At 28.4% G+C, this 21,580-nt stretch overlaps 1 protein-coding gene across 2 annotated transcripts; it reads right to left on the reverse strand.

Annotated features, from left to right (window-relative positions):
- Positions 1 to 4,859: 4,859 nt before the first annotated feature.
- LOC135929748 (uncharacterized) lies at positions 4,860 to 20,316 on the reverse strand. 2 transcript variants are annotated; one of them, XM_065466451.1, is made up of 7 exons: positions 20,223 to 20,257; positions 20,142 to 20,181; positions 19,930 to 20,091; positions 12,749 to 13,657; positions 11,164 to 11,338; positions 10,846 to 11,053; positions 4,860 to 5,283 (listed from the first exon to the last, which is right to left on the reverse strand). In XM_065466451.1, the coding sequence occupies exons 1-7, from the start codon at positions 20,237 to 20,239 to the stop codon at positions 4,983 to 4,985; spliced, it is 1,812 nt and encodes a 603-aa protein (XP_065322523.1). In that variant the 5' UTR covers positions 20,240 to 20,257; the 3' UTR covers positions 4,860 to 4,982. The 2 variants fall into 2 exon arrangements, with proteins under 2 accessions (XP_065322523.1, XP_065322524.1); XM_065466452.1 differs by having other exon boundaries at positions 4,864 to 5,283; positions 19,930 to 20,096; positions 20,223 to 20,316.
- Positions 20,317 to 21,580: the final 1,264 nt, after the last annotated feature.

Raw genomic sequence — 21,580 nt, forward strand, 5'->3', positions numbered from 1 at the left:
ACGAGTAAAGTAGACACTCCATTTGCCAGACTTTTAGTTTCTACGATGAAAGCACGAGAAATAAATTTTAAAACTGAAGTTTTTTGCTCTGCTATTTATCTCGACCCTAGATATAATGTATTTTTAACTTTTGAAGAAAGAGAGATCGCCAGAAAACATCTTTGTAAAACTTGGAACTTGATACAAAATTCTAAATAATCAGAATATTGAAATTCTAAATACTATGCCTACGTGTTCGTATTCGAAGGATAATTTAGATGATGATTTTGAAGATTTATTAAAGTCGCATGAAAATCTTAATAAGAATAATTCTCAGGGCATCGAAAATTATAATAAATGTATAGAAATAGAATATATAATTCGGTCATTTGATAATATAGAGAGATTAGAAAAAGATACTAATCTTTTGAATTATTGGGAAAATGTAAAGAATAGTATGCCAGAACTTTATAAGTTAGCTATAACTGTGCTAGCAGTTCCAGCTACGCAGGTCTCCGTAGAAAGAGCATTTTCAAGCCTTAAGTTTATACTCTCTGCGCAGAGAACTAAATTAAATCCTGAAATATTAGAAAATATTTTAGTTATCCGTTCGAATTCTCTTTTTAAACCTAAATAGTATAGTATACATATTATTTTATTCATTATTGTATTTACTCATGTTTGTTTTTATCTTATTTATTTATGAAATAAAAAAAAACTAATTTGTCTAATTTATATTTCCTAAATTTAATAAAAATATCTATTAGATTATCATGGATAAATTAAATAAGAAATTATAAAAAAAGATTTTTCTCTAAAATTAATATATACATGGTTAATGATTAATTTTTTTTTAAATTAAATTTATAAAAACCGAAAAGAACCGTTATAAATTATAAACCGAACCGAACCGATATGATTTTTTTTAAAAACCGAAATGGAACAAAACCTTTATAAAATTTTAAAATAATAACCGGCGAACCGTTATACTAAACGGTTCGAAACCCTGCATATTGACAACAATAGATTTATTTAACTATGCAAGAAATAATATCTATGGGGTAAATTATATCTGTGAGTAATAATGAATATATGAACATAGAAAGTCATCTTGAAAGCAGATTTTTGAGAGCAAAGAGAATTTCTATAACACAAAGTTCCTAAAGTCATAATTTATTAAAATTCCTTGGATGATTATAATATATGATATATTTTAATTATAAATTTTTGATTGTATTATATGTAATGCAATTTGAGGCAAATAAAGTTATAAATATGTTTAGAATTATTTTGTCAATTAACTTTGAGACAAAATTTAACTAAAGTGTTAAGCAAAGCTCATTATTCCAGCCACTTCTCAAAAATTTTGATAAAGATAAAAAAAAGTAAAGGCCTATCATTTACACATAATTTCTAAATTAACATTATTTCATAACTATTCATTAAATTAAAATATGATGATATTAATGTTAAATTTGTTCAATTTTAGCCATATAAAGAGTGATAACTCCTAAACCCATGTTGATTCTAGTCTAGGATTTTGTATACAAATATAAAGCAGTGTGATATCTAACTACAGAAAAAAAAATTTGAAAAAAAAATACTTTTTTTTTCTATGGCCATTTCTGGTTTTACACATCCGGTTTTCGATATTAATCAAAAGTCTATCATATTTATTTTTATGTCATTTTAAAGAACTTTTATTAAGCTACAAAATAAAATTTAAATTATTTTTCTAACTTAATTATTTCTCAAGATATTTGAAAATTAATGAGGTGCATTTTGTAAAAAATGAACCATTTTTCCGCGGCTTTAAACGGCCATATCTTAGCGGATAAACAGTTTTGGAAGGTAAAATTTTACTTTTTTCTTAGTTATAGTATATACTACCAGTATACAAAATTTAAGAAAAATTGAAGGGGGTCGGGTTGAAACCTTAATTGATTTGATATGGAATTCACCATATATAACGTAAATCAATTGTTTTTGATTACGTTATCCAATTTACAACACATAAAATATATCATTACAATATAATATATCGCCTTAAACCTTATACAATAAAAAATGTTACTATCAATGACATATATAATACCTAGAATGATAAAGCGTCGATAAAAGCAAATCAGCTGGACCCGCCATTTTGGTAACACCATATAGTAATTTTTCACATGTTAAAAACTACTATTAAATTGATAACTCGCTTCCTTATTATCTCGATGATCCGGAAATTCTTTAAATAAAGTTTGCATCGGATATAGGAATAAATTAGGCTCTCGTTTAAAATTTTAATAACGATTAGTGTAACCAAGATGGAGTCTCCAGCTGATTTGCATCTATGTACACTTTTAATGAATGAATGAATCGTCAGTCTAGGTATTATATATGTCATTGGTTAATACAAAAAAAAATTACATGTTACAAACATGTAACAATTATAATACAACATGTACCCCCTTTTCAAGGTAGTAGATTTTGGAATTTGATCCTTATGTCTTTCTAATTTTGGTGTCCCGTATGTCTATATAGTTATTATAATGAAATATCTTCCACTTGGCACATAATTTTTTTTATACTTGCAATCAAATATTTACGGGCACAAAATAAAATTCAAATATTCTAATTATTAGGTAAAACTATTTTTATTTATTTATTATTCAGAAAAAATAAACAATTTATTATATATTACTATGGCACCAAAAGTTATTTTACAATTAATCCAATATAGATTTGTCCGATAGATGGCGTTTATTGTTAAAATTAATTTTTTTTAAAACTTAAAATTAATGTTTATTTTATATTATTATGGTCATATTTAAATGTGTTGAGAGTCCCGAATAAATGAAAATCTCGTATCGCGTTCGCGAACTTTCAAAACAGATGTTGTTGGCAGTTTTATTGATCGATATCGATTATTTCATAATATTCAATCTAAAAAGTGTAATAGTGAGTACGAATTGCGAATCTTGACCACTCGCTTAAATAATTAAAAAATGAGTTTCAAATGATACCGTTTATATTGATGCGATTTTATCGTAGTGTCAAATATTATATTTAAAAAAAATAGCTAGTATAAAATTGAGATTTATATTTTTTCTTCTTTCAACCAAGACTACAAGCATAAGCATTCACTCTTCTTTAGGGTGATAAGCAGGGATGTGAACCCTTGGACAAAAAAAGGGACCAGGTCCGGTTTCGGGTACAGGTAATAAATTTAAAAGACCCGGGTCCAGGTTCTGGTCCGGGTTCAGGGAACATAAAAATAATGACGACGACTCGGCTAAGCCGATTAACAACACTAATGACGACCAAATGGTATATACTATAATTTAACTTATTATATTAATTTAAAGATAATGTAAATCATAATTTTTAGAAACAATATTTCTAAACAATCTCTGAAAAAGTAGTCAAATAATTTGATATTTGGTCAATCCTTAGATGGTATAAATATTGATATAAGTTTTGACATTCGTCAAATTTTGAATGATTTTTATAAAGATTGAATATCGAGATCTCAATATATTTATTGATTATTCCAAAATAAAGTTATTATTCATTAAATATAACAACCAATCTGCCGTCAAGTGCCCAGGTAGAAAGGGTTTAGTATGGCTAAAAATGTCATATGATTAAAATTTTGAGGATGTTTTATATTGCTAAAATATAAAATTTATTTATAATTTATAAATTTCGTATATGAATTATTAAAATCAAACAATCATTAACTCAATTAGTGATATATCAGTTCAGTAAATTTTTAAACTAATTTTAACAATAGAATCATAAATTAAGCGTTATGCACAACTTACAAATACAATAAAAATTGTATCTATATCTAGATTCATGAAAGGTATCTTTTAACGACTCTGATATTCACAATCAATTATCCGACATGAATGTCACGAATGAAGAGCGAATATAAAGTGTTGTTACATGATTGTAAATATTGTAAAATAATATTTTATTTTCAATTTACATTTTAATGTTTATATATCATTGTTTATGTCGTTATTTTTTTTATTTTATTTGTGACTTGACAATTGGATATTATATGATATTAATTTTTGGGTTTAAACGTTAATTGTTAAAAAATTAAATTCTTAATTTTTAAATAAAACAACATACTATATATAATCGTGTCACTATCAAAATCGTTCTCATATTATAATAGACCATAACAAGTTCCCGGCCCCCCTACGACAAATGTGAAATTATAATTATATTACAAATACTGTTGTTATAAGACCTGTAGACAAGTCCACTTAGCCTAAACTAAGCTTATAGTCTAAGAGATTTAAATTTCTAAATTAAGCCTTAACTTTGGGGAGATGAATTTTAATAGGAAATATGGCTAAGCCAGTGTTGGAGGTTGGCTAAAGATAGGTGATCCAAAATAAAATATATTATTTCCAAATAAAAAATTCATTGTTACCAATAATACATTTAAATAAGATCCAATTAATTTAATTTTATTAAAATCTTAAATGCAAATATCATTTTCTTGACTTTTTGAAAATAATATCCAATTTTTGCTCTCTCTATCTCTTCTTTAGTAAAAATTTTGGAACTATTATATATTTTAAGAAAGACATCAAATCAAATGACACATGTCTATAGAAATTTGTTTTGATTATGTATATTTAAAACTCAACCAATCAGGCTTACAAAAAATATTGAAAAATTTACTACTTCAAAACTTGACCAAAAATGTATTTAAATTGTTTAATTAAAAAGGAACTATATTGAATAATTTAATCGATACTATTATTGATATTTAATTGGAATATTTTCGTTACTCGTAAAATAAGAATTGAATGCTAATATTTCAAAAATAATAATACATAATGTGAGACGTTAGCCCAATAATAATTTATTGCAAAGTCAATACAAATTTAAAAATTTTGAATGACAATTGACAATAATAATTTATTATAATAAGTCAATTTTGATCAATAATTTCAGTGATTTTTGTAAAGTTTGCAAAATTATTTCCAAATATCTTATGTTACAATATTGAAGCATTCTGGCAAAATTTTTATCCGAATAAAATGATTGGCTGATTCATTCTCCGCTAAACTGGGTTTCGCGATCGAAGCGGCTTTAACCACGTTTACGTCGTATAAAATTTTTAAGGATTCTTCGGGATTCACCGAACCTTTTTCCTCGGAGGGATTACTCGTAAAAGTTTGAGTGAGAGGCAAGAGATCAATATCTATGGTGTTCACGTCGCAAGCTACGATTTCGTACATGTTATCATCGGGTAGTTGTGTTGGGGAAGGATTGGACATCCCCGAGGTATGACTTGTTTTTAAAAAAAAATGAAATAAAATGTAATTAATAAGTTCTCTGTAAAAGTAGGCCCGGACAGACTGATTTTAATATATAAATTATTGTTATGAATATATATATATAACAAAAAATTATATAATTATTAATAGATAAATTTGATAGGAGAGAAGGGTAGGGAACACGAAATTTATCCTCTAATTAACTCAAAAACCACTTCCGGCTAAAAAGACCCAGTCATTGAAATCGCTCGAGTTGATTAATCGGCTCATTGCAGAAAATATAATTTTGGGAAAGATTCGCCCCCATTTTGAAAATCAGGCCCAATAAGCTTTAAATTTACTCGGATTTTAATTTTTTTTTCCCCTTTTTAAAGATGAACGTAGGGAAAAAAATTGGATCCCGACATGAGAAGCGTCTCGCGCGCCTACTACCATAGGTAGAAATATCCCACTTTCGCGACGTTTTTCGTTGCGCGATATCGCTGACTTTTTTCCGGCGCGATAAATACAAACCACACTTACAATTTGTTAACCGTAAATGAATTTGGGCGACATTATTTTTAGCATTTTTATTTTAAATTTTCAAAAATAACCGCATTATTTTTTGTTAAAAAAAATTAAAACTTATAAAAGAGGATTGAGGGGAGGGGGGTGTGGGGTGGATTCAAAAGAATATATTTTAAATATTGTCTGGGATAGAACAGAGAAAATAGAATCTGCATATCTCGAGGAGATATTCTTTGTTTAAGGTTAAAAAAAAAATTTCTTTAGGATCTTCAGTGATTGTTGTTTAGCTTTAAGCCTAAGATTTTTTTAAAAAAAGGATAGCTACTTCACCCGAGTTCCCTAGAAAATGGTAGTAAACGAAGAGCGAACTATTTGTTATTTTTCAATTTGTTGTAGTTTAGTATTTTTGTCATATATTGAAATAATGATATATATGGAATGTCGATCAAAAGTGATAGTTGGAATTAGTTTTGGTTTTTGTTGGAGGATGAATGTAAGACAGAAGATCAGATGTTATTTTGTTGATGGATTTTTGGATATTGTTTGTATATACTTAAATATATGTTCATATGATCATGATCGTAAAGATTAAGCTAATTCATGGGAAATAGGCCTACAAAAAAACGAATCGAATAACTGCGCTATTCGTATTCGTACGAATAATAAAATCATTATTCGTTTCGATTCGATTCGAAAATTTTTCTAAAGCTTATAAAATATTTTGCAAAAAAAATTTTACAGATGTTTAAAGATGACATTTTTAAGGATTCTTTAAACTAATTGTCATTAAAATATAAAAATTTATAGAAAATAAACGAAATAAAACCCAATGATTTCATATAACGTTAACCAAACAAATTGACCAAAATATCCGATTTTTAGAATTAGAATTGCTTATAAAAAAATATTTAGTGAAGGTGATTATGACAAAATAAAATTTTTAAAATTATAATCTATTTAAAATATCTACATTTTAAATATTTGCATATAAAATATAACAAAATATTAGAAAGTATTTCATTATAGATTTTATTTATTAAAAATACTTTAGTAGCATATATTTCCTTTATTTAATCATGTATTTATTTTTTTATTAATATCATTTTATTAGTTAGAGGTGAAGGTGATTATGACAAAATAAAATTTTTTAAATTATAATCTATTTAAAATATCTACATTTTAAATATTTGCATATAAAATATAACAAAATTTTAGAAAGTATTTCATTATAGATTTTATTTAATATATAAAAATACTTTAGTAGCATAAATTTCCTTTATTTAATTATTAATATAATTTTTAGAAGTGATTATGAAAATGTAATAGAGGATGAAGATATTATAATGCACTATCTGAATTAGATTGTCTAAAATTTGCCAAAAATAAGGTTACTAAATGGGAAAAGGATTTTCCTAATTAAATAATAAGAACTAGTCAAAAAAATTTAGTTATTTATCTGTCAGGAGCTTGAGAATATGGGAAAGAGGCACACTCTATAAAAATGTTTTGACTTGTTCAATAACATCAAAAATGATTTAAGAGAAACAATCAAAATAAAATAATTATATTTTACTTTGAAGCTTTCCCTTTTCTTCCATTAAACTTTTTCAGCAAATATAACTTGTTATGATTTGATATTTGATAATAGGAAATAAAATAAAACGAAATGATATCCACTAGGAAATTTTAATTACTTCTTTTTATTTTACTTGCAATAAAATATTTGCGAATAATTATGAATATTTATATATAAATAATTTGGAATAATACGAATAATTTTCCTCATTATTCATATTCGATTCGATTTTGAATAGAATAATTGTGTTATTCGTATTCGTAAAATACGAATCGAATATCAAATAACAAATAATTCGTTTTAGGCCTAATGGGAAGTAAAGTTAATTTTTATTATACATATATTCGTTTGTATATTTTAAAGTATATGTTAGTGTTAGATGTTCAATATATGCGTTTTTATTTGTTGGGAGGGAGGAAGGGAAAGTATGGGAAAGAAATTTATTCCAGCAGCTAAACCTAATATAATAATTTTTTTCCCCGTTGTTTTACGTTTAGCTAACATTAATGTTTGGCTTTGTACGCATCTTAATTTTTATAAGATTTAAAAACTTTCATCTAAAAACCGCCATAGCGAAAGAAAATAAGACCGCCATCTCAATGGCGGTAGTTTCTGATGCTATTTGGAGAGCGATCCTGTAAACCGGTTTTAAGAAGTTGTACTGGTTACCGTATGAACCAATCGACAACGCGTAAATTTGCGGCGAAATTTATTGGCCGTATAATGAAGCGTATCTTTTATATTGAATCTACCATATTTTGGTTGATATAAAAGAACAATCAGAATTGGCGTTGTTAAACGGCTCGATTTGAACCGATATTTATAAAGGGCCTACTCAATATTTTAGCCATAAAAATAATGACCAAGCTTAGAGATTCCGTTAATTGTGCCATATCTGTAAAGCAAAACCTTCGGGACACTTGCGTAATATTTCTGGATAATATATTGAGTAATCCTCCGTTTTCAAACAAATGATTGAAATCAAGCCGTTTAACAATAATAATAAGAAAGGATGTTGTCACGTTTTTCGCTATTAGCGCGCGTAATATTTCTGGGTAAATATTGGGTTATCCATTCTTGAAAGAAAGGGGATGGATATGTAAATATCCTTCACTTTGGATACATTTAATTTACAATTTCATATTTATACTTTATATACTGTTTAAGAATTTAAGTTATTTAAAAAAAAAGACCATCATAAAATGAATAATCATTTATATCAATTATAGAAAGAGTACATAATATATGTTAACTGCAAAAAATCTGATTTTACCGGAAATATATTCCAGATGTTTAAAAATATCTATCTTATTGAAATATATCAGGTTAGAAAGATCTTGGGAAAATTGTCTGAAATTCGTAGAGTAAGGTATTCCCAAGCACGATGGAATACATTTAGCTTGCAATATCAGATTTTTAAATTTTTCAAAACGCGCTCAAAAAAAATGATTTAAAGTTGAAAAAAAATATATTGTCACTGGTGTTGTTAAACGGCTCGATTTGAGCCGATCTTTAAAAAAGGGCTAACTCAATATTTTTTATCCAGAAAATTTTTTACGCAAGCCCAAAGATTCTGTTCAATAGATGTCACGACAGTTTGGACATCTATTTAGCGAAATCTAGAGTCTTAGGCAATATTTTTCTGGCCAAAATACTGAGTTGCCTCCTAAACAACACTAATCGCAACGATATTATTGTGGTATTCGGTTTTTATAATTTATTATCGCGGGAAAAAATGTGAGTTATTTAGTGCTATTATAAATTAATAGGGTGTTTATTTATTAGTTTTTGTTTTTAGTAAATATAAATATATTAATTATCGCAGTAAAAATAGCATGATTATTTATATTGTAATAAATCGACATGCTTCCAATTATTAGCGATAATAGATGTATATAAATCAGAGACCTTTTTTTTAAAAAAAAACCGGGCCAGGCCGGCTATAAAAATCAAAAGTAAATGTAAGAGATTTAAAATCCGGGCCGGGCTTGAAAAATTTATTTTTAGAAAAAAACTGGGCCTGCAAATGGTACCCATGCAGGTCTCTGATATGCTGCTCAAATTGTGACTTAGCATAACAAAAGTGCTACCAGTCCACCCCCCCCCTTCCGCGCATAGAGATATTGAAGAAACCGTCGTATAAGTGAATTATAAAACTTTAATGACATAAACTTGACAACATAGTATCGGAAATAAGTTAATTTTTTTTTGGGGAGAAAAATTGTGGTTATATATATATGTGCATTTTTGGATTATTCACTTTATTAATAATAACATATCCTTTAACCTTACAAATAGTCAAAATATTCATGTTAAAAGCGATAGTTAATTTTTTATAAGTAAACATTGAAATTTGTAAAATATTGGGAAATGCAGTAATAATATTTTTTTGGAGCATCGGTAATCATAGCGATATGGATGTGTAGTTTAATTTGGGGCAGGAGAATGAGAAGGAGTCGCAGGGTAAAAATAAAGGGGGCAGATATTAACCATTGAAAGATATAACAATGGGAAAGGAAATATATGTTAAATCTATAATATTAGTTCCGCAAGGTGGATTTAAATTTTTTTTAGTAAATTATTGATTAACCAAAAATAAAATCAGCTGAATATTTTCAAAAAAACATATTTTTTTTTATAAAGAATTATAAGACAACAATAATCATTGCAAGAAAAAGAAATCATTTCCAAATATTCCAAAGATGTTTTTTTTAGAATTTGTTACATCATATAAAATATAACCTTTTATAAACGTTGTTTTTTTTTGTGTTTTTTATTACTACCAATCCTCATGGAAAGTATACTTTTTCTTCTCCGTTTAATGGCGATTTCCAGGTTTACTCGGGTTGGCCAGTTTTCCCCCCTGATTTAATCATTAGGAAATTTTGTACATAAAGGTTTTTACAATAGGACGCCCTTTCTGACATCCAACCTTTTTAGGCGGAAATTTAAATGCAACTAAACTAGGAAATAATTTTTCAGTCCCTCCATCTTATTATTCTTATCTTGGTTGGCCAGTTTATCGGATTCCTCACTGAAAAAAAACGCGACGATTTTTAAGTGTAATCTTATCAAGATGGGGTCGTGTAAACCAACATGCTAATTAATGAATTAAATCAGCTTTCAACATATGTTTAGGAATTATTTTGTCATTTCATTCTTGCGAAAATCTTCTGGATCTCTGACTGTAAAATAATTATTTTGCTCCTTTTATGTATTTAAGAATTGAGTATATTAAATAACCATGGGAGGTTATAACTGTTTCGGAATGAGAGAATAGACAATTTTGATGCTATGTGAACTGGATTGGAAAGAGAATAGGGCAATTTTCAATCATATTCAATTGAACGAGTAAAAAAAAATGTTCATGTTCCCGTTACAAAAACGCATGTTTTTAATGTCGAGTGACAGTCACGACCTCGCGTCAACTACTCGTGAAGTGTAGAATATCATTCTCAAAAAAAAGAGTTAATACAATAAAAAAAATGTTACGTGATAATATTTGATTGGATAACTTGATTCAACCGTTCTTCCGAAGTTATGACAGGAGGCACGGACAAAATCCGAACCCTGGAGGAGTCAATTGATTCGTCGGGATAGGCGGATTTTATGTCGTTAGAATCGTTTCTTATTTTGAGGTGACTAGAGTTTAACGTCATCGACTGCGGTTCTTTATGGCGCTCCTGAGTATTATGTCCGCCTATATATATATTTTTTAAAAAAATAGCGTTTAGGACATAATATTCGAAACAATTCTTTCCGATATAATATAAAATATGATAATATTGATTTGATATAATATAATATGACTGTGATTCTTTTGACGGAAAACGTTTTTAGTTCGGTGCCACCCGAAAAATCGGTATACGGGTTCGAAAGGCGAAGGGACAGGAAAATTTCCGCACTTTGAGCATCGATCTCCCGGATCGCAAGCGTTGAAGGTGAGCGTTATTTTCGCTTCGAACGATTTTGGAGATCTAAATTGCTAACAATATTGCGCAATTAAATTTATTGTACATACTCGAATTATTTGAGAAATCGGGCAGTTGCTTGAATCAATTTCAACCCGGTGGATCTTGATTAATTTTGCAAATGAAATCTTGGAATCTTACCAATTATGATTATTGGAAGGCGTGAGGGAACATTAACAAAATAAAGCTAAAATAAAACTGGGGGTTTAAAAATTCGGGAGTTTATAGCTACCCGAATTCTCGTGTCTATTTTATCGGGAGTTCGTAAGCCAGAACTCCTCTCCTCTTTCTGGAACTGGAATACAACCCCGAACGGGTTCTTAGACTATATCGAAAAGGAATGATTCGTTATTAGAATTTTCTTTTTAGGGAATAATAAGGAACGATAAAATTATTGATCGAAATCAAAAATTTCCGCGAGATTGCGCACGACGAAATAAATCGTTAAAACTAGCAATCTTTAACACAACAAAAAAAATTTAACGCAATTTTGGGCCTTTATAATTACGATTAAAAGAAAAATAAATTTTTTTTTAACAATAAATTGTTTCACTAGGTTAATAGTTAATTTAGATCGGTGTTGGTAAGAATATTAGCGCAAGTGATCTGCAAAGTCTGCACCCACCCAAAACCTCCTGGGGTCCGAATTTACTTTGGTCTTGGGTGAGCCTTATTTATGTTCGTTACAAAAAAAAATTCCGGCCGAGCCTAAATAGATTTCTAAATAGAGCCTTTGCCAATGATATCAATATTAACATAGAGTGACGATTCCTTCATCTACATTTACAAGGTGTACATACATCGAAGATCGCCGTTGAAAATTTAGAATATAGTTAAATGACATCGAATACAGCTGAGTCGCATGTATGTTACACTTATAATAAATAAATCGTTAGATTAGGTCTGTATTAATGTTATTTGAATCTCTGGTTAGAAATTCTCGCTTAGAGACTTTTGGAACCTGGATATAAAATAAATAAAAAGGTATTCGTTTTCGAACCGGGATTCAAGAATTATCTGATAACAGGAACTTAATCGAAACCGATTTTCTGAGAGAGGTCTGGACCTAACCCAGGTTTGATGAGTTGCCATAAATTGGTCTCTGTTCGGTCCGTGGTCTCAAAATGCCCAACCGAACATTTTACATTCTGAACCCGAATTTGAATTCACGAATACTTAGTTCAAATTTTTAGAGTGGATCGGATTTCAAAAAATAAAATCCCAAACATTTAAATCCCGAAAATGTTCTAAAAAATTCAGTTTCCGATTCTACATAAATTTCAAGATTTCTTCCGATTAAATATATATATACATAATTTTAATTTTATGCGTTTTCGATGGCTTCGTACGGGTGGGGAGGGAGGGTAAATATTTTAAATTCCATTGATAGACAAAGGAATGACAATTATGAATGAATGAATCACCTTTGGTTTAAGAAATCGCAAGGCAGTCTCCAAAGTCGTGGAATCGTCAATCCTCGATTCGAGTTGCGGAGTGAGTCGATGCTCCGAGAGGTTCACGTTTTTCAACTTGTCGGCGGTATGCGTAACGCCATCTAGGCCTATGTCGAGATCGCTGAACGCGTATTCATGATCTTCGACACTCTCGGAATCCTCCGAACTTTTTAGCGTCGTAACTTTAAACGCGTCGTAGGGCACTAACCCAGCTTCACGTTTAACGAGGTGATCGGTGTACACGTATTTGAACTTTGAGTTACCATCTTTCGGTGTTAGTGATGGGTTGGGGAACCCGTTAGAAGATATGTTTAGAGCCAAGTGGCACAGAGTCGAAATCGGGGTCAATTTTCGTAAATTAAGGTTAAGGAAGTTATCAAGATGGTTTTTCAGTTTATTCGTGAGGTCGGCTGATTGTTCTATCCGAACATTCGATAAATGTGAGTAGCGGTTTTCGTCGAGTGCGCGTGGCAATCGAGAGAACGGGAACTGTGGGCCGAAGGACGAGTACCTCGTTTTGATCCACTTGTAATCCGGGATTCCAAAATCGACCCAGCTCACCTGAACATTGGATTTGAAAGTTTGAAGTTGGTGTTCAAATTTTGTGATGGCATCACCGGGAACATCGTTCATTGGTGGCGGTGTCAGTAGGAAATCAATGACCGTCGAAATAAATGGACGACTACCGAGTATCAATACAGCCGTGTCCTTATAGTATTTGGTGGAATGTGGCGAGTGTGGGCTTTGAGCGTTTTTGTAGATTTTAGACGCAAACGATGTGAGGGTTTTAGTAGTTTCACCGGTCGCTTGGACATTCTTGAGAAAGGATTTGAGGGAAGAGTTTTCTTCCAAATAATATTTTATGTCTCCTTCGTAAACCTTCGAATAATAAAAAATCGAAAAAAAAAAGAAGAGCTAGAGAGAAATTAATTTTCTCGAATAAGAAATATTATTTAAATTTATACGTAAACGTAATTATTAACCTTTGTTTTAAATTAAAATTTTGAGAGCTTAACCAGAAGAACACCTCGGAAATAGGAGACGACACCGAACCCAGAAACCAACCCCCTTCAATTAAATTTATTTTTTTTGGGAAATCGGCTGCAAACTATGATGTCATTAATTTATACCGGAAATGTAATTAAAATATTTCTCATTTTTACTGAATTAATTTCATTTCAATCTCTTTATTTAAAATGTATTCTTCGTATAAATATAATTTTCTTCCTTTTTAATTTATAAAATATTTCGATTTTTTTTTCATTCAACCCACAAACAAAAAAGTAAAAAGTCAACATCAATTAATAATCTAATATAATATGATTAATATCTATTATTTTTTTTAAATACAAATTGTTTTATTGATTGACATTTATCAATAATTATTTAAATTTATCAATAATTATTTAAAACTACTATTTTAAATATATATGAAATATACATCAGTAATGATACTCTGTGTTGTGTTTGACAAATACATTTGATAAAATATTCAATTATTTTTTTTTGGAAAAGTTTTACTATCTTATTTTGGCATCAATTTTGCACCTCACCGTCCAACACCAAACACTAAAAAAATAAACTAAATAGGGTGTTTACTAGGGCTCTGCCGATCCACATATTTTTCACCGATCCGATCCGATATCGGTTCAAACCCGATCCGATCCGATATCGGTTAAAACCCGATCCGATACCGATATTTAATATCGGCACAGCCATAGTGTTTACGATCAAATACTTTTTAACCTATAACTAAAAAAAGCAATTAAGTATCCGAATTAAGCCGACCTAGGACACGAACCTAAAATTATTTTATTTTTTTTTTTAAAAAAAAGGCAGCTTTTCGTGAATAAGGAACAGCAACATTCCCTCTCTTTCCCTGTAGAACCTGGAATTCATGGGTTTCAGAAGTCGCAAAATAAGGGCCAAAATTATCCAAGGGGTCTAAGGATCGCTGTCCCGTGTTTGATGCCCAATTTTTTCTTCATAGAAAATGTATTTATTTTTTTTTATATAGTATTCTTATAAAAAGTTATCCACCACCCATCCTCCCTCTCGTATTTTCTTATTATTTTTTTTTTAAATTCGATGTTAAAAATGTTTGAAAAAAATGATATTTTATAACTTTATTTGTTGACATCCAAGAAATGACAAAAATTTTATACTACATATGTTGTATTCCATATTAAATCAACCAAAAAAAGTCGATTCTCAACCCGACCCCTTAGATTTTTTTAAAAATTTGTATGTTGGTAGTATATACACTAACTAATAAAAATGTAAAATTTTACTTTTCAAATCGGCTTACTTCATGAGATAGCGCCATCTTTAGAAACGCGAAAATTCCAAAATACAGTATATTTAATTTTAAATATCTCAAAAAGTAATTAAGCTGAAGGCATGATTTAAATTTTATTAATATAGCTCTAGAATAGCCCTTTAATATGATATAAAAATTATTTTATTAATAAAAAATCTATTACCAAAATCCACCGGAAATAGCTATAAATAAAAATTGCTCTTTTTTTTTCTTTCAAATTTTTTTTTTCACAAATAGACATTATACTTCTTAATATTTGTACAAAATTTTAGATTGGGACCATTACTTGGCCAATAGTTATTATGGTTTAAATATAAATAGTATGGCTTAAATTATAAATTATACCAAATATATAGTAATTTACGAAATAAATAAAAAGAAAATTCCTTTATGATCGGGCCGATTATATTTTCTTTATAAATTCGGGCTGTGAGCCCACTAGACATTATGTCATATTTAACATATAAGTTTAGCGATTTTATTTTAGAGAGAAAATAATTGTAAAAATATTTATAACTTTATTTAGCTAGTTCTCGCAATGAAAAAATACGAATTTTAACAGTTTTACCAAAATCTTGGACTCTTGATAAAATTGAAAAGGAATTTTCAACCACAAATTTTATGGCCCGGACAGCTAAACAATTAGTTTGAAGAAAAGGGTATTTTGTCAAACCCAAATATCATAAAACCAAGTAGAATAATTCCGATGACATTGCAAATAAAGTAATAGAATTTTATAATTCTGACGAAAGCAGCAGACTTATGCCAGTTTATATCAATGAAAGTTAATGGAAAAAGGAACCGAGTACAAAAGAGATTAGTTTTGTGTAATATAAAAGAATTATTTACCAATTTTAAAGAAATAAACAGTAATATAAAGATAGGTTTCAGCAAGTTTGCTATCATGAGACCAAAAAAGTGTATTTTAGTAGGCAGGTCTGGAACGCATACAATGTGCATCTGTACATTTCGCAGTAATCAATCATAAATGGATGAAGTGTTGCCTGATTATTAGTCCAATGGAAGCCTTGAGCGTGATCTTGAACTAAAAAAGCGTAGTTCTCTGCAAAATCGGATATTATTAGATATTCCCCATCCTTCAAATTCGATTTTAATGACTTAAAAAATGAAGATTGTTCCGAAGAAATAAATGCATGAGGAATTAAAATATTTAATTTTTCAATCAAATACTCCACAAATTCGCTGGCGGACTTAGTTAACGTTTCGAGGGTGGTACGGTCTGCCGCCAACCATTGTTTAAATGTTATATAATCTATGACATTATTATCAAACAATAAATGTAATCTTTCTTTAAGTTCCAAAGTGCCTGGACACATTTGGCATTTCTTTAAGTAACAGCAAGGTTGGGCTGGATTGCATAGACTTTGTGCAATGTAATGCTTATAATCTTTTAAGGGAGGAAATGGATAGTTATGCTGGTTTGCAGTTAACTGATTTAATTTACCCCCAATTATAATTAATTTAAAATTTTGATGAAATGTACAGATGCACATGCGTTCCAGACCTGCCTGCTAAAATACAGTTTTTTGGTCTCATGATAGCAAACTTGCTAAAACCTATCTTTATATTACTGTTTATTTCTTTAAAATTGGTAAATAATTCTTTCATATTACACAAAACTATCTCTTTTGTACTTGGTTCCTTTTACCATTAACTTTCATTGATATAAAATTATTCATACCTGGCAAAAGTCTGCTGTTTTCGTCTGAATTATAAAATTCTATTACTTTATTTGCAATGTCATCCGGAATTATTCTACTTGGTTTTATGATATTTGGGTTTGACAAAACACCCTTTTCTTCAACTAATTGTTTAGCTGTCCGGGCCATAAAATTTGTGGTTGAAAATTCCTTTTCAATTTTATCAAGAGTCCAAGATTTAGGTAAAACTGTTAAAATTTGTATTTTTTCATTGTTGCGAGAACTTGTAGCAAATTTTTCTTTCAGTTGATTTATGATTTCGGCTTCATCTTTTTTTGCTTGATCCTCTAGATTTATTTTAAAAACTTTTTTAATTTTTCCCTGAATTTTCAAAAATTTATTTACAGGATATTTTTTTTAATTTAACCTTTTCTTTTTAATAGGTGTCTCCCCTAAAAATGGCAAAGTTTTATTTAAAGTTGAAATTAAAGTATTAAAATCTGTATAAGAGTCGGGATTATTGCATGGTTGATCAGGTTCAGAATCGCTAAATGTTTCATTAATAGTTGAGGTAGAAGGTAAGTTAGAAATAGAAGGTAATGTGATCGGGATCGTAGAAGTAAAAGGTGAGATCATGTTGAATATTTTTTTAATTTTTTCCGGCAAGAGCTACAAATTTTTAGATTAATTGATAAGCTAGAATTCACTTCTATCATCCATTGTGTAAAACATTTCTAAGATCGTAACGTACTGATTGAGATTTTATTCTAAAGGGATTACAGCACTTTACTGGAATAGAAATAACTTTTCTAGACATTTAAATTTTTTTGGTAAGGAATAAAAGATAGCTATTAATTTTATATAATTATTTTAAATTAAAAATAAATTGGATAATGAATACCGATAATTTAATTTTCTTAGAAAAATGGCTTTATAAAATTAATCAATAAAAATGACGGCTGTTGCTGTTGGAATTGAATTTGATTTTTATGATAATTATTTTATTTGATAATTAATTATAAGTAGAAAATAATCTTTATGAAAATATATTTCTGACGATCACAAAGATAATTTTTTATCCGGCAAAGAAAATAATCTACATAATTCACTCATAGAATTGCCAGGTCAAAAATCTCGAATTTAAAAAGGAATTTTTTTTGGGGGGGGGGGGAATATAAATCTTAAGATGGGGTTCGGATTTCAGTTTAAATACTATTATTCACAAATATTATCACTTTTGTTAAAAGAATAATTACTCATTTCGTATAATATAGAATTTAAGCCATACTATTTATATTTAAAGCGTAATAACTATTGGCCCAGTAATGGTCCCAATCTAGGATTTTGTACAAATATTAAGATATACAATGTCTATTTGTTAAAAAATTTTGAAAGGAAAAAAAGTGTAATTTTTATTTTATAACCATTTCCGGTTTTCTATTACCGGTTTTTGGTAATAAAATTATTTTTAATATAATAAATTTTATATCATATTAAAGGGCTATTCTAGAGTTATTTAATAAAGTTTAAATTATACCTTTAGCTTAATTACTTTTTGAGATATTTAAAATTAAATATGGTGTATTTTGAACTTTTCGCGTTTCTAAAGATGACCATATCTCATGAAGTAAGCTGAGTTGAGAATTAAAATTTAATATTATTGCTAGTTAGTGTATATACTACCATTATGCCAATTTAAAAAAAAACCGAAGAGGGTCGGGTTGAATCTTCAGTTGATTTGATATGGAATACAACATATATATATATATATTTATATTAAAGACTGGGTTCTAATAAAAAAAAAAAGGAAGCAAACCAAAAAGAAAAATCTAGAATTCATAATTTTTATTATATATTTAGACCTGTGAACGAATGGAAAAATTAGCAGCGGCAGCGCTATTTATACTGAACTAAAGGTTCTTACGTGGAAAAATTATGCATATTACAGATCTGTAAATCATGGCCTGGCTATAACCCGACAAAAATGTTGGGTCAGGCCAGGTCAGGCTTAAATCTTTTTAAATATGATATCAATACATTTTGTATAATAAATTGATATGTTTGGAAAATTCTAGCAAGAAACAAGGTGCTAATATTCTTTATATTGCAAAATATTAATTTATTTTACCGATCAAAAAAAAAATTAAATTTTTCTATATTAAAATAAATTTGGGCTGGACTGGGTGGAAAAATAATTATTTTTTATATTTTGAGTCGATCTTTTCAGGACCAATATAAAAATTTTGCTTGGGGTCAAACTGGGCCAGACAAATTTTTTATTTTAAAAAAAAATTAGGCCCAATGCAGATTACTAATGTAAAGTAAAATTAAAAATTTATTTAAAATAACTGCCCCAAATAATATTTGTCAGAAATATATTAGAAATAAAAACAATTTTATTAAATCATCATGAAAACCATTTTTTTTTCAATTTGAAGAGAATAATGAGGAATTGCATTAAAATTACAAAATATACACTTTTAAAAGTTTTGAAATTTTAGTTTAAAATTTGATCAGATATCCTTGTAAAAGCATTCTAAAAAAAATAACTTCAGAGATAAAAAAATTTTAAGGATTTTTATTATTGTGAAATGCATTTCAAACTATAATTTATTGATTTCTATTGATAAATATAATTAAGAAATTCCCTTTCAGAAGTTTTAAGGATTTTTATTATTGTGAAATGCATTTCAAACTATAATTTATTGCTTTCTATTGACAAATATAATTAAGAAATTCCCTTTCAGATGTGTAATAATTTTTTATTAAAAAAATATATTTAAAAAATTATTTTTAAATGGTATACACACAAAACAATGGTTGCTCTTACATTATGAAATGGTTGAATTATAAGAATATTACATTATATAACATAATGGTTCCTATAATGTAATGCCATTATAGCTTTTTCCAGCCCTGATATTCAGAATCTTTTAAATTTAAGAACTAGAGCTATAGACTTTTTTAAATTTACAATCAGAATCATTTTTATAAAAATATTAACAATTGGCATCTTTTTTAGTCTTATTTCAAAATCTGATAAAATCAATTTTTATAATTTAAGAAAATAAAAAAAATACTTATAAAGATGTAAAAAATTTATTTGCATAATTTACATACCTCATATCAAATAAAATAATATATCATATAAAGTGAATTCAATATTTTACATCAATGACATCAACCAATAATCCAGCACAATTAAATATAGGTGCCATGTATTTTTCAAAATAAGATTTAGTGGCTGCTCTGTATTTGTCATTTTGTTCGTCCAAGAAAACATAAAGATGCCTAGAATTTTCAAATGGATTTATTGTTTGATCTCCGTATGCCTACTCTAACAAGAAAGAGCATAATTAAATCAATATATAAAATATTATACCTGGGACATTTGACAGAAAGTCTTCATTAATGACATTTCACTATAAAAAAATTAATATTAAGATATTTAATTAGTTGAAACTTATATCGGTAATGCATATATTTAGCAGCGTATATAAGAACAATATTCGCAGCTGTAAACTTTTTCCAATGTGTCCTAATAGTTGAAAAAATTCCCATGCTTGATTTTATGAATGAAGGGATATAAATATTAATTGATAAACATTAGCAGACGTGCAACAAATAGAATAGTGAAAAATTTAGTATACAAATAAAAAAATTGCATGGGATAATTCATCAACAAATTAAACTATAAAACTTAATTCATACTAATAAGGTTAAAACGATCTGCCTTTTACTTTGAAGTGGGTAAGGGGAGGCATATAAAGGGGGGCAAAGGAAAGTAAAAATAATCACTCTTTTTAGAGTAAAAATAAAATATAACTGCTAAAAAAAATTAAATTTATTAATAATTATTTATATTCACATAAAGCATTTTAGTGCATCTTAATACATGCTCATGGCCAAAATATGTTAAGTAATAACTAGTTGATTCACCAAACAATAATTATTTGTTATTCCTGGCCTAAATAATTAGGACTTATGAGGACTGTAAGAGTTTTATTAAAATTGTTTGATTATAAAGGGTGACTCATTATAGAATATAAAATTTATATCATGGGGTTGTTAGAGCATAATAGGTGGGTAAATATCACAGCGTAGACCACATTTATATTGGGCCAAAGAAAAATTTGAATGAATTTTCTAAAATATAGGAGCTTAGTAACTAGACCCAAAAAATTAGAGGGCTGCATGTCTCAAACCTAAGATAGTCTAAGATGAATAAATAATTTGCTGCCATAGCATAATTTTAAGACAAATTTTGTAATTATAAAATTTTCAGATATACAGGTTTGGGTGCAAATAAATTTTCCGCTTTTACAAGATATTTGATATTGCTATGCTAGTATTATTAATTGACTCGAATTGAGCCGATTTAAAAACGGCTAACTCAATATTTTAGCCTGAAAAATACTCCAAAAGTTTTGTGATTATAATAATAGATGTATAAACTATTTGCCATCTATAAACAGAGTCGTCAGGCTTGTGTGATACTTTTCTAGATAAAATATTAAGTTAACCAATTTTAGAAATGGCTCAAATCGAGCCGTTTAACAAAACTAGATATTGCTTTGTAATTGTTAAATATCTTTTGATTTAAATGTCTGAGAAACATAAGAATACTTGGATTTTTCCACTCACACTATCTATTTGTATTGAAATGGCTCTCTTATAATGTATAATACCGAATTATTTTAAAAAACCTTCATTATGAAGAAGAGTAAGTCTCTATTACCATTTCTGGCTAAATTTTTTTAAGGAGGCTATTAATAATCAAAATTATATCTGCCCAACGATTTGGGTTTGACAATTATTTTT

The sequence above is a fragment of the Gordionus sp. m RMFG-2023 genome, chromosome 5, assembly GCF_954871325.1.
Source record: "Gordionus sp. m RMFG-2023 chromosome 5, tfGorSpeb1-WG-v2, whole genome shotgun sequence".
Lineage (NCBI taxonomy): Eukaryota > Metazoa > Nematomorpha > Gordioida > Chordodea > Parachordodidae > Gordionus > Gordionus sp. m RMFG-2023.

Bases quoted from the DNA above. Each gene is read 5' to 3' on its own strand.
- LOC135929748 (XM_065466451.1), bottom strand. The intron at 20,092-20,141 runs GTATAATATTTT...TTGTTAGAGTAG, and splicing joins CTTTCTGTCAAATGTCCCAG to GCATACGGAGATCAAACAAT. The intron at 11,339-12,748 runs GTGATTCATTCA...CAATATTGTTAG, and splicing joins TGCGATTTCTTAAACCAAAG to CAATTTAGATCTCCAAAATC.